Here is a 13,805-nt window from a genome sequence, read left to right as displayed (position 1 = left end):
CCCGGTGCCAAAAAAGAAAGCGGCCTCTCCTATCTCTCTGGGTGAAACGGATGCCTTTCAGCGCTTCGGCCCGGAAGGCAAAACCAGACAGGCTCAAGAATGTAAAAGCTGGGACTGGTCTGCCGCAACTGCCCGAGAGATAAAGTGCATGAAGCTGAGAGCGCGAGACGCCCCCTTGAACGGAAGGCCAGTGCGTGCTGAGGGAGGGGAGGGGGTGGCGACGGCTTACAGATCTGATGGTCTACAGGCCAAGGAAACGGCTAACTCGCTCCCCGAGTGGGGCAGGCCAACAAGGAGGGCAAGGTGTCTTTTCGAAGGGGGTGAGCAGTCTGTTCTGATTTATTCTGCCGGCACGGTGGGCTGGAGAGGCTGCGCCGCGCTGGCCAAGGTGACGTTTCTCAGGTAGCTGGAATCGAAGCAGGCGACGCGGGCCGCGTCTTCAGCTTGAGCGCAGCATTTCTTCGTGTCCTTCCAAAAGGCTTTGGGGGAGTTGCAGAGGGTGGCGATGAACTCACGTTTCTGGGAAGAGACAAAAAAAAAAGACACATTAAGTGGGCAAAGAAGAGGACGAGCGGTTTTTTATACTCTGCTTTTCTCTGCTTTCCAGAGTCTCAAAGTGCCTTACAATGCATTCCTTTCCTCCCCTCCAATATGAGCACCCTGTGAAGTAGGTGGAGCTGAGCCGTGACTGGCCCAAGGTCAGCCGGTAGACTTCATGTGAAGGAGTGGGGAATAAGAACATAACAGAAGCCATGTTGGATCCAGCTGGGGCCCTCAGGAGACCCACCAGCAGGGCCAGAACTCCAGAAGCCCTCCCACTCTTAGTTCCTGTGGAGGAACGCCATCTTAGTTAATGTTGGTGCTTCGTTGGAAGGGAACATTAAACTACTAAAGCAGGCTTTGGCCTAGCCTCCCTCCATCCCCCCCTCCCTTCCAGAGTTAAACCAGCAACTCTAGGGGGAAAGCCTCCTAGAGGGGCAGGAAGTTCTTTTGTTTTATTTATTTTAGTTAGGCGGGAAAAGGCCAGTTCGCAGCCGGCACTCAAAGGAAGAGGTTGCCAGTGTGTGGGCTCCTGCCTGTGGGAGAGGCCTAATCAAGAGGAAGAGGACCCCAGGCAGTCAGACCGAGTAAGTCATTCACAAGGCAGGGCAAGTTAGACCAGGGACAGTAGGATGCGTTTAAATCCACCTTTTATTTGTCATGCTGTGCTGTGCTAAACTTTTACATGTAACTGTTTTTGTTTTGTTTTGTTTTTCTTTTCTTTTCTTTCTCTTTTCATTAAATATTTTTACTGTTTTGAATGCTGGCAGTCAAACTCTGTACCACATAGATCCCCAACCGCTTAGACCACGCTGCTTTATGAAGGGGGCCCCGAGGAAGGGGGAAGGCCTGTGGTTGGATAAGGTGCCAATCCTCCAGGGGTTCCCTGAAGAAGTGCTGTGGTCTCTGTGAATCCCAAGTACAGGGTGGCAGAGGACCTTGAGGCCTGGACCTCAGAGCTGGAGAGGGGGATTGGGAGTCCTGTTCCTCTCAATCCGAACCCCTAGACTGAGCAGGTGGTGGCAGCGAGCCCAAGTGGCCGGAGGAGAAATAGCTCCCTCCAGGAGTTGGCGACTCAATAGGGAGTTGACGGGACCGAGTCTGAAGGCAGAATCGGGCCGGTTCCGTCACAGTTCCCAAGCACCAAGAAGCGCTGTCCCAGACACAAGGACAGAAGAGAAGCCATGTTGGATTCGGCCAATGGCCCATCCAGTCCAACACTCTGTGTCACATAAGAACATAAGAGAAGTGCAGAAAAGGGCAACTGGAATGATTCAAAAGTTGGAACACTTTCCCTATGAAGAAAGCTTAAAGCGCTTGGGGCTCTTTAGCTTGGAGAAATGTCGACTGAGGAGTGACAGGAGAGAGGTTTACAAGATTATGCATAGGATAGAGAAGGTAGAGAAAGAAGGACTTTTCTCCCTTTCTCACAATACAAGAAGTCGTGGGCACTCAACGAAATAGCTGAGCAGTCGGGTTAGAACGGATAAAAGGAAGTCCTTCTTCACCCATAGGGTGATTAACACATGGGATTCACTGCCACAGGAGATGGCGGTGGCTACAAGCATAGACAGCTTCAAGAGGGGATTGGATAAACATCTAGAGCAGAGGTCCATCAGTGGCTATTAGCCACAGCGTATTGTTGGAACTCTCTGTCTGGGGCAAGTGGTGGTCTGTATTCTTGGTGCTTGGGAGGCGCAACGGTGGGAGGGCTTCGAGTGTCCTGGCCCCACTGATGTTGCCTGGTTTTTTGGCCACTGTGTGACTCAGAGTGTTGGACTGGATGGGCCGCTGGCCTAATCCAACCTGGCTTCTCTTATGTTCTTATGTCTGGGGCAGTGATGCTCTGTATTCTTGGTGCTGGGGGGTGGGGGGTGGGGACAGTGATAGTGTCCTGGCCCCACTGATGGATCTCCTGATGGCGCCCAGGTACTTTTGGCCCCTGTGTGACACAGAATGTTGGACTGGATGGGCCACTGGCCTGATCCAACAGGGCTTTTATGTTCTTCTGTGACACAGAGTGTTGGACTGGAGGGGCCACTGGCCTGATCCAGCATGGTTTCTCTTATGTTCTTATGTGACTCAGAGTGTTGGACTGGATGGGCCACTGTCCTGATACAACATGGCTTTTCTTATGTTCTTATGTGACTCAGAGTGTTGGACTGGATGGGCCATTGGCCTGATCCAACGGGCTTCTCTTATGTTCTTCTGTGACACAGAGTGTTGGACTGGAGGGGCCACTGGCCTGATCCAACATGGTTTCTCTTATGTTCTTATGTGACTCAGAGTGTTGGACTGGATGGACCACTGGCCTGATCCAACATGGCTTCTCTTATGTTCTTATGTGACTCAGAGTGTTGGACTGGATGGGCCACTGGCCTGATCCAACATGGCTTCTCTTATGTTCTTATGTGACTCAGAGTGTTGGACTGGATGGGCCACTGGCCTGATCCAACATGGCTTCTCTTATGTTCTTATGTGACTCAGAGTGTTGGACTGGATGGGCCACTGTCCTGATACAACATGGCTTTTCTTATGTTCTTATGTGACTCAGAGTGTTGGACTGGATGGGCCATTGGCCTGATCCAACGGGCTTCTCTTATGTTCTTCTGTGACACAGAGTGTTGGACTGGAGGGGCCACTGGCCTGATCCAACATGGTTTCTCTTATGTTCTTATGTGACTCAGAGTGTTGGACTGGATGGACCACTGGCCTGATCCAACATGGCTTCTCTTATGTTCTTATGTGACTCAGAGTGTTGGACTGGATGGGCCACTGGCCTGATCCAACATGGCTTCTCTTATGTTCTTATGTGACTCAGAGTGTTGGACTGGATGGGCCACTGGCCTGATCCAACGGGCTTCTCTTATGTTCTTCTGTGACACAGAGTGTTGGACTGGAGGGGCCACTGGCCTGATCCAACATGGTTTCTCTTATGTTCTTATGTGACTCAGAGTGTTGGACTGGATGGACCACTGGCCTGATCCAACATGGCTTCTCTTATGTTCTTATGTGACTCAGAGTGTTGGACTGGATGGGCCACTGGCCTGATCCAACATGGCTTCTCTTATGTTCTTCTGTGACACAGAATGTTGGACTAGATTGGCCATTGGCCTGATCCAACATGGCTTCTCTTATGTTCTTATGTGACTTAGAGTGTTGGACTGGAGGGGCCACTGGCCTGATCCAACAGGGCTTCTCTTATGTTCTTCTGTGACACAGAATGTTGGACTGGAAGGGCCACTGGCCTGATCCAACATGGCTTCTCTTATGTTCTTCTGTGACACAGAATGTTGGACTGGATGAGCCACTGGCCTGATCCAACATGGCTTCTCTTCTGTTCTTATGGGACACAGAGTGTTGGACTGGAGGGGCCACTGGCCTGATCCAACAGGGCTTCTCTTATGTTCTTATGGGACACAGAGTGTTGGACTGGAGGGGCCACTGGCCTGATCCAACATGGCTTCTCTTATGTTCTTCTGTGACACAGAATGTTGGACTGGATGAGCCACTGGCCTGATCCAACATGGCTTCTCTTCTGTTCTTATGGGACACAGAGTGTTGGACTGGAGGGGCCACTGGCCTGATCCAACATGGCTTCTCTTATGTTCTTCTGTGACACAGAATGTTGGACTGGATGAGCCACTGGCCTGATCCAACATGGCTTCTCTTCTGTTCTTATGGGACACAGAGTGTTGGACTGGAGGGGCCACTGGCCTGATCCAACATGGCTTCTCTTATGTTCTTCTGTGACACAGAATGTTGGACTGGATGAGCCACTGGCCTGATCCAACATGGCTTCTCTTCTGTTCTTATGGGACACAGAGTGTTGGACTGGAGGGGCCACTGGCCTGATCCAACATGGCTTCTCTTATGTTCTTCTGTGACACAGAATGTTGGACTGGAGGGGCCATTGGCCTGATCCAACAGGGCTTCTCTTCTGTTCTTATGGGACACAGAGTGTTGGACTGGAGGGGCCACTGGCCTGATCCAACATGGCTTCTCTTATGTTCTTCTGTGACACAGAATGTTGGACTGGATGAGCCACTGGCCTGATCCAACATGGCTTCTCTTCTGTTCTTATGGGACACAGAGTGTTGGACTGGAGGGGCCACTGGCCTGATCCAACATGGCTTCTCTTATGTTCTTCTGTGACACAGAATGTTGGACTGGAGGGGCCATTGGCCTGATCCAACAGGGCTTCTCTTCTGTTCTTATGGGACACAGAGTGTTGGACTGGAGGGGCCACTGGCCTGATCCAACATGGCTTCTCTTATGTTCTTCTGTGACACAGAATGTTGGACTGGATGAGCCACTGGCCTGATCCAACATGGCTTCTCTTCTGTTCTTATGGGACACAGAGTGTTGGACTGGAGGGGCCACTGGCCTGATCCAACATGGCTTCTCTTATGTTCTTCTGTGACACAGAATGTTGGACTGGAGGGGCCACTGGCCTGATCCAACATGGCTTCTCTTATGTTCTTATGAAAGCTCTGTGCACCAGAGGAAAGTGTGGTTTGCAGCAGCACAGTTCTGTAGAATCCAGCCCACGGTCTGTTGAAAGTGGAAAGCCCCCTCCCCCAAGTCTTGAAACCTCAATTCCCCAAAAGTACTTCAGTGCCCGAAGCCCCACGGACACCCTTGAACTGAGCCTGTAGCTTCCTCCGTGGCTCAGCTCAGACAGGCCAGGGCCTGTTCCCTCACCCCCCGACTCTCACCTCTTCCTGAGCACACTGCGTCCTCTCATCCCCCTCCAGTGTGCAGCAGGGCTCCGTGATGTTCTGCACCAAAGCAGGGACGTGTTTCCTAGAGAACGACACGAAGCCACGTGTGAGTCGTCAGACAGATGGACCGACAATACCAGCACATATAGGCCGGACCAGGCCTTGAATCCAGCAGGAGCTCACAAGAGTGCAGCTCCTGAACCTTTCGGAGGATTCCCCCTCTTCCTCCTCCCCACCTATCTTGTCTAATGAACGTCAGATGTTTGAGAGCCGCAAGATGCGCAGGCAGGCAGACAAATAGATGGGGAGAGGGAGAGGTTGAAAGAAAGCAACTTTAACTTTAAATGTATTCTGCAAGCTTCCAGCTGGCTTGGCTTGGATAAGTGATTTAAGAAGAAGAAGACGACTGCAGATTTATACCCTGCCCTTCTCTCTGAATAAGAGACTCAGAGCAGCTTACAATCTCTCTTTACCTTCTTCCCCTACGACAGACAGCCTGTGAGGTGGGTGGGGCTGAGAGAGCTTTGACAGAAGCTGCCCTTTCAAGGACAGCTCTTGTGCTAGCTATGCAAAAGAACAGTGGCAGCACAATATATGAAATCCAAAAATACAACAATACAAACTATTGTGCACAAACAAACACTCTTAACTGGTGTATATAAAGTTCTATTATAATGAAATGAACAGCCTACAACAGTGGGCATACATTCATACAGTATAAATAGAAAACAACAGTCTCAAAACAATATACCAAGGAGGACCCCACACAGTCACTGAGTTTTCCAAAATGAGTACACAGACTCAAAAATAATTTTCCACAGGAGTCCCTCCGTTGTTTGTTGACTTCTGAAGGACAAATTCTAGCCTTCACGCAAACCCCGGATTTGATTGCATTCCGCTGCTCCTGCAGCTTCCTCGTAAGTCAACTGAAAACTCCAGCCGCAAATTAAGATATCAAAATGGGCGTTTGAGAAAGAACTGGGCTGGAGTTTTCAGTTGACTTACGAGGAAGCTGCAGGAGCAGCGGAACGCAATCAAATCCGGGGTTTGCGTGAAGGCTAGAATTTGTCCTTCAGAAGTCAACAAACAACGGAGGGACTCCTGTGGAACATTATTTTTGAGTCTGTGTACTCATTTTGGAAAACTCAGTGACTGTGTGGGGTCCTCCTGGGTATATTGTTTTGAGACTGTTGTTTTCTATTTATACTGTATGAATGTATACCCACTGTTGTAGGCTGTTCATTTCATTATAATAGAACTTTATATACACCAGTTAAGAGTGTTTGTTTGTGCACAATAGCTTGTGCTAGCTATGGCTGACCCAAGGCCATTCCAGCCCGGTTATTTATTTTTATTTAGTAGGCTTATGTTCCGCCTTTTCCCGTAAACGGGCTCAAGGCAGATCACAACATATAATAATAACAATTAAAAACCTACATGTCAAAGTTAAAACACCATATTAAAATTAACAGCAAAAACAATAAATAGAACGCACCACCGGCGGACAGATAAGAGTCCACACACTTAACTATTACACCAAACTGGCCCTGGAAGTTACAGAGACAAGTAGAAGAAGTAGTTACTGATTGGATTTATATCCCGCCCTATACTCTGAATCTCAGAGACTCAGAGCAGCTTGCAATCTCTTTTTACCTTCTTCCCCTACAACAGACACCCTGTGAGGTGGATGGTGCCGAGAGAGCTCTCCCAGAAGCTGCCCTTTCAAGGACAGTTCTGCAAGAGCTATGGCTGACCCAAGGCCATTCCAGCAGGTGCAAGTGAAGGAGTGGGGAATCAAACCCAGTTCTTCCAGATAAGAGTCCGCGCACTTCACCACTACACCAAACTGGCTCTCGAGTGCCTTCTCCAAACTGGTCGAAAGGCGTTGGGATTTTCAAGAGCCACACGTGTGTGAAAAAGCCGCACAGTTTGGCCCACCCCTATGCCAGATGGTAAAGGTCCAAAAAGTGCACTGAGAGTTGCAGCCACCAGGTGGGGTGAGCGAGCTCACAAACCAGCAGAACTGGTCTGTTGGAAATCTCTCTTGCCCAGAAAATCCCAGAGGGATAAATTATTGCAGAACAATAAGGAAGAGGACTTTGGCTCCGGCCATGTTAAAAAACTCAAAGGATCGGAAAGTTTCATGGGTCGGAGACTCCATTTTGCCTTGCCCTGCAGCCTGTGATAGTTCTGGGCTTTCCTGGAGCCACCTTGGGCTCCCCGTGGTTCGAAAGGCAGCCAATAAGAGAATGTAATGAATAAACCGTCTCGATGGGTTGGAAGGAGGAGGCCCAGCTGCAGCCTCCTTTGCGAGTACATTTATTTGTCTCAATCTGCATGCTACCTAGCTGGAGCTGGGGGCCGTGGCTCAGTGGCAGAGCCTCTGCTTGGTGTGCAGAAGGTCCCAGGTTCAATCCCCGGCATCTCCAGTTAAAAGGACCTGGCAGGAGGTGATGGGAAAGACCTCAGCCTGAAACCCTGGAGAGCCATGGAGAAGGGCCATAGCTCAGTGGCAGAGCCTCTGCTTGGCATGGAGAAGGTCCCAGGTTCAATCCCTGGCATCTCCAGTTAAAAAGGACCAGGTAGGAGGTGATGGGAAAGACCTCATCCTGAGACCCTGGAGAGCCATGGAGAGGGGCCGTAGCTCAGTGGCAGAGCCTGCTTGGCATGCAGAATGTCCCAGGTTCAATCCCCGGCATTTCCAGTTAAAAAGGACCAGGTAGGAGGTGATGGGAAAGACCTCAGCCTGAGACCCTGGAGAGCCATGGAGAGGGGCCATAGATCAGTGGCAGAACCTCTGCTTATCATGCAGAAGGGCCCAGGTTCAATCCCCAGCATCTCCAATTTAAGGACCAGGCAGGAGGTGATGGGAAAGACCTCAGCCTGAGACCCTGGAGAGCCATGGAGAGGGGCCATAGCTCAGTGGCAGAGCCTCCGCTTGGCCTGCAGAAGGTCCCAGGTTCAATCCCCGGCATCTCCAGTTAAAAGGACCAGGCAGGAGATGATGGGAAAGACCTCAGCCTGAGACCCTGGAGAGCCACGGAGAGGGGCCATAACCTTGGCACGCAGAAGGTCCCAGGTTCAATCCCCAGCATCTCCAGTTAAAAGGACCTGGCAGGAGGTGATGGGAAAGACCTCAGCCTGAGACCCTGGAGAGCCATGGAGAGGGGCCATAGCTCAGTGGCAGAGCCTCCGCTTGGCCTGCAGAAGGTCCCAGGTTCAATCCCCAGCATCTCCAGTTAAAAGGACCTGGCAGGAGGTGATGGGAAAGACCTCAGCCTGAGACCTTGGAGAGCCATGGAGAGGGGCCATAGCTCAGTGGCAGAGCCTCTGCTTGGCATGCAGAAGGTCCCAGGTTCAATCCCCGGCACCTCCAGTTGATAGAACCAGGTAGGAGGTGATGGGAAAGACCTCAGCCTGAGACCCTGAAGAGCCATGGAGAGGGGCCCCCCTTCCCCTTCTCCAAACCCCGCCCCCTCATGCTCCACCCACCCACCAAATCTCCAGGTATTTCCCAGCTACCATCTTGTGTCTCCCTGCTCTACCGGAAGTGAAATAAAAGCCAGACTTACTGCTTGGAAAGCAGGGTGACCTGGCCGCAGAGCTGGTCCAGGAGCGAAGGGGTGATTTCCGCCAGGTTGACCACCCGGATCTCCTTGTCGTACGCGGGGAAGGGGGCCTGGTCGGCGAAGCAAGTGAGGCGGTCCTCAGCCTCCGCTTCTTTGCAGCAAAAGTGGGGCCTGGTCTTCACGGAGCCCTCCTGCTTGCAGAACTGAGTCAGGACTTTTCCCCACTGGAGAGAAAAGCAAAAGGCATGCTGGGGGTGATGGTGGGTGGCAGGAGACCCCCCCCCACTCCCCAGAAAGCAAGGGAGCCAGAGAATGGTATCTGGATCACAAAGAGTGTTCAATTGGGTTGCCATCCTCCAGGTGGAGAAGAATACAATCCAAGAGAGGTCACTATAATGGATAACAGAACAAAAAATACAAGCTAGTGACCAATTTGCTAAGTAGGGTTGCCAAGTCCAATTCAAGAAATATCTGGGGACTTTGGGGGTGGAGCCAGGAGACCTTGGGGGCGGAGCCAGGAACAAGGGTGTGACAAGCATCAATGAACTCCAAGGAAGTTCTGGCCATCACCTTTAAAGGGGCAGCACACCTTTTTAAATGCCTTCCTTCCCTAGGAAATAATGGATAGGGGCACCTTCTTTTGGGGCTCATAGAATTGGACCCCCTGGTCCAATCGTTTTGAAACTTGGGAGAGTACTTTGGGGAGAGGCACTGGATGTTATGGGGAAAATTTGGTGCCTCTACCTCAAAAAACAGTCCCCCCTTCCAAAGCCCCCGAAACCTCCAGATCAATTCCCCATTATCCCCAAATCCAATATCTTCTTCTATTATCCCCTATGAGAATCAATCTCCACATAGGGAATAATGGAAGAACCCAGCAGACATTTCCCTCCCCCCCCCTCCCCCCCGTTTCTGAAGTGAGGGATTGGCCTCTCTACTCACAAGTTGCTGCCAGCTTCTGCAAAGTAACACAGACACCCCATCCCAAGAGGAAGCCTTTCAATCGGAGACTGAAGTCTCCTGAGGGGGAAAGTCACATGGTGGCTTTAGGGGCGGGGCCAGCTGACTGGGGGCGGGAAGGAACCTGGGAAAGCGGAAGAACCCCCGCTGGGATCTGGGGATTGGCAAGCCTATTACTAAGAATTATATAGAAGCTCAGTGGTAGAGCATCTGCTTGGGAAGCAGAAGGTCCCAGGTTCAATCCCCGGCATCTCCAAAAAAAGGCTCCAGGCAAATAGGTGTGAAAAGCCTCAGCTTGAGACCCTGGAGAGCCGCTGCCAGTCTGAGAAGACAAGACTGACTTTGATGGACCAAAGGTCTGATTCAGTAGAAGGCAGCTTCATATGTTCAATGTCCAAAACGTGTACATTCAAGTCCCCAAGTAGTGTAGTGACAAGCCAATCGTTCCCCAGAGAGCACTGAGGTCTGGCACTCAAAATCTGCTCATCATCCCCGGGCCCAAGGAAGTGCGTCTCAAGGCAACTAGAGACAGGGCCTTTTCCACAATGGCCCCTATGTGGTGGAACCAGCTACCGGAAGAGGCGAGGGCCCTGCGGGACCTTGCTCAGTTCCGCAGGGCCTGTAAGACAGCCCTCTTCCGGTTAGCCTATGCCTGATGAGATAATGTAGCTACCAGATTTTTGTGTTTATACTGTATAGTTTAATGTTTAATTTTAAGGTTTTTAGGTTTTAATTGTCTGATTTTAGACGTAATAACTTGCTCTGATTTTACTGTTTTATAGTTTTATTGTTGTTGTAAGCCGCCCTGAGCCACTTGTGGGAAGGGCGGGATAGAAGTCACCAAATAAATAAATAAATAAACAAACATGAAGTAACTTGTTTCTTTCCAGTCTTCATCAGACCTGGGACCAATATGGATTCAATTATATAAGATTCTTTACATAATTTGCGCCTTATACTGCGCCGTAGCCGATGTGAAATGGCTGTTGGAGACGCTCCGCATCCCCCTTTTTTAAAAATTATGTAAAGAATCTATATATCACGGTGATTCTAACGAGAGTGAGAGTAAAACACTGGATGTGAGAGAAATGCTTTTTGATGACGGAAATAAGCTCTATCTGGTGATAAAGCGTGGAAGCGAAACGGGGGAAATAAAATCGATTAATCCTGTCGCGCTGCGCTACGGCTTTAAGCGTCTGCGGAAATATTATTTGAACACAGCCAAAGGGAGAGGACGTATTTGGTGGGAATATATAGAAATCAAAGATTTCAGGTTTTCACGGCTGGTAACATCATTAGGGTTTGCAGAATCTTTCGGGATCAAGTGCCGTGTTCTACTGGAGAAAGTTTTCCTTCCAGACGTCTCGTTCTCGGCTGCGGAGAACATCCTCAGTGGCGTTGCAGCCTGAGCAGGCGCTCCGACCTTCTTGGCTGCTGTGCATTGAGCACATTGTGCATTGTGCACATTGTGCATTGCTGTGCATTGAGCACATTGAACTCAATGCACAGCAGCCAAGAAGGTCGGAGCGCCTGCTCCGGCTGCAACGCCACTGAGGATGTTCTCCGCAGCCGAGAACGAAACGTCTGGAAGGAAAACTTTCTCCAGTAGAACACGGCACTTGATCCCGAAAGATTCTACAAACCCTAATAATATATAGAAACTTAGAATATTCCACACTTTCTTTAAGGCTTATTGGTTGGGCCTATATAACCAACAGGAATTGCAATGCAAGAGTGGTGAAATTGATCTGATTGAAAGGCACATCGATCGTAAAGAAGTGTGTGCGAGCTGATTATGCACGGAAGAAGAAGACCTCCCCATTCCGCCTGGGGATTGGCAACCCTAATTCCTGGAGATTTGGGGTTGGAGCTAGGAGAGGCCAGGGACCTCCGTGGGGCACAAGGCCATACAGTTCACCCTTTCAAACCATCCATTTTCTCCAGGGGGAAATGAGATGCCAGCCTCCAGATGAGCTATAATTCCAGGGGATTATAGATGAGCTATAATTCCAGGGGATCCCCAGGTGCCCCCCTGGAGGCTGGCATCTCTATTTAAAAGGTACAGAAAAGCTGCTGTCAGGGAAAACCAGGAGGTTTGGCGCCTTGTCTAGATTCCCCCCGAGCGAGGGCACTCTCCCAGCTGCGGGAGGCTAAGACACTTTGGTTGAGAGCAAGGCCCGCAAGGTGTGGAATGTCTGGTAATTCAGGGAGCAAGGGATCCTGGGAAACTGTGCCAACTTGTGGGAGATTTGCCCGGGCTCCTCCCCGCTCACTCACCCCTCTTTGAGCACAGCCGACATTCTCCTTCCGACAACATTTCTTGAACTCGTTTTCCAGGCGGTTGAGCGCCCGGGCCTGGCGCACAAACCAGCCGAAGCCTGTCTTCGGGAGGGTGCTGGGGAGGTAGACGGGCCGGAATTTGCGCAGCTTGCAAATGTTCTTGATGTTGGCATTGGTGGGTCGGCCCGGGGGGAAGGAGAGGGCAGGCAGCTTGCGAGCGGGGACCAGGTCTTTGGGTTTGCACCAGGAGGGGTCGCTGTGGGTGCAGTCGCCCAACTTCTCTCGCTGGCCTTGGGCGCCGACGTAGTCGTAATTCGGGAAAGGGGCCAGGTTGGCGAAGCAGTTGTCCTTGCTGGCCCCCTCCAGTTTGCAGCAGGGGTAAGGCCTGGTCTTCACAGAGAATTCGGCATCGCAGAACTTCTCCAGAACATGGGACCACTGAGACAGGAGCAGGAGAAAGGAAGGGTCAGCGCAGAGTTAGAAGATGGCTGCCACACCAGGGAAGCAGCGGCAGGCCAAAGAGCACGTCTCTCTGGGCTTGGCACAAAAATGCTTTCTTAAGAAGATAAGAGAAGCCATGTTGGATCAGGCCAATGGACCATCCACTGTGTCACATAAGAACATAAGAGAAGCCATGTTGGATCAGGCCAATGGCCCATCCAGTCCAACAATCTGTGTCACATAAGAACATAAGAGAAGCCATGTTGGATCAGGCCAATGGACCATCCAGTCCAACAATCTGTGCCTCCTAAGAACCTAAGAGAAGCCATGTTGGATCAGGCCAATGGCCCATCCAGTCCAACACTCTGTGTCACATAAGAACATAAGATAAGCCATGTTGGATCAGGCCAATGGCCCATCCCGTCCAACAATCTGTGTCACTTAAGAACATAAGAGAAGCCATGTTGGATCAGGCCAATGGACCATCCAGTGCGACACTGTGTGTCACACAGTGGCCAAAAAACCCCAAGTGCCATCAAGAGGTCCATCAGTGGGGCCAGGACACTAGAAGCCCTCCCACTGTTGCCTCCCCCAAGCACCAAGAAGACAGAGCATCACTTGCCCCAGACGGAGTGTTCCATGTATACCTTGTGGCTAATCTCGGCTCCATCTAAGGATATAAGAGAAGCCATGTTGGATCAGGCCAATGGCCCATCTAGTCCAATGCTCTGTGTCACACAGTGGCCAAAAAAATCAGGTGCCATCAGGAGGTCCACCAGTGGGGCCAGGACACTGGAAGCCTTCCCACTGTTGCCTCCCCCAAGCACCAAGAATACAGAGCTTCACTTGCCGCAGACAGAGAGTTCCAACAATACGTCGTAGCTAATAGCCACTGATGGACCTCTGCTCCATATTTTTATCCAATCCCCTGTTGAAGCTGGCTATGCTTTTAGCTGCCACCACCTCCTGTGGCAGTGAATTCCACGTGTTCATCACCCTTCGGGTGAAGAAGGACTTCCTTTTATCTGTTCTAACTAGACCGCTCAGCAATTTCATTGAATGTCCACAAGTTCCCGTATTGTGAGAAAAGGAGAAAAGGGAGTTCTTGTATTCTAACGCAGCATAGCCCCCACATATCTGGGATGAGAAGGGAGAAGCCTTCCCGTTCAGACTTCCGATTCAGACGCATCTTAGAAGGGAAGGTCTCAAAAGCCCCTCAAAGCCGGTTCCATCAGGAAGTCACAGCTTCTGGACCGTGGATCCGTCTACCCTCTTCAGCCTTTTCGGCTGG

At 50.8% G+C, this 13,805-nt stretch overlaps 1 protein-coding gene across 1 annotated transcript in view; it reads right to left on the bottom strand.

The window, feature by feature from the left end:
* Positions 1-230: 230 nt before the first annotated feature.
* Positions 231-13,805, bottom strand: part of ECM1 (extracellular matrix protein 1) — a 39,277-nt gene continuing 25,702 nt past the window's right edge. Inside the window, exons 4-7 of the mRNA XM_060261236.1 lie at positions 12,071-12,511; positions 8,837-9,057; positions 5,259-5,346; positions 231-519 (exon numbers count right to left, since the gene is read on the bottom strand). Of these exons, the coding sequence (XP_060117219.1) occupies positions 340-519; positions 5,259-5,346; positions 8,837-9,057; positions 12,071-12,511 (930 nt within the window). The 3' untranslated portion in view covers positions 231-339. The remainder of the gene's footprint in view (positions 520-5,258; positions 5,347-8,836; positions 9,058-12,070; positions 12,512-13,805) is intronic.

This window comes from Heteronotia binoei, chromosome 1 (genome assembly GCF_032191835.1).
Source record: "Heteronotia binoei isolate CCM8104 ecotype False Entrance Well chromosome 1, APGP_CSIRO_Hbin_v1, whole genome shotgun sequence".
In the NCBI taxonomy this organism is placed as follows: domain Eukaryota; kingdom Metazoa; phylum Chordata; class Lepidosauria; order Squamata; family Gekkonidae; genus Heteronotia; species Heteronotia binoei.
This window is presented reverse-complemented; position numbering and strand designations above follow the sequence as displayed.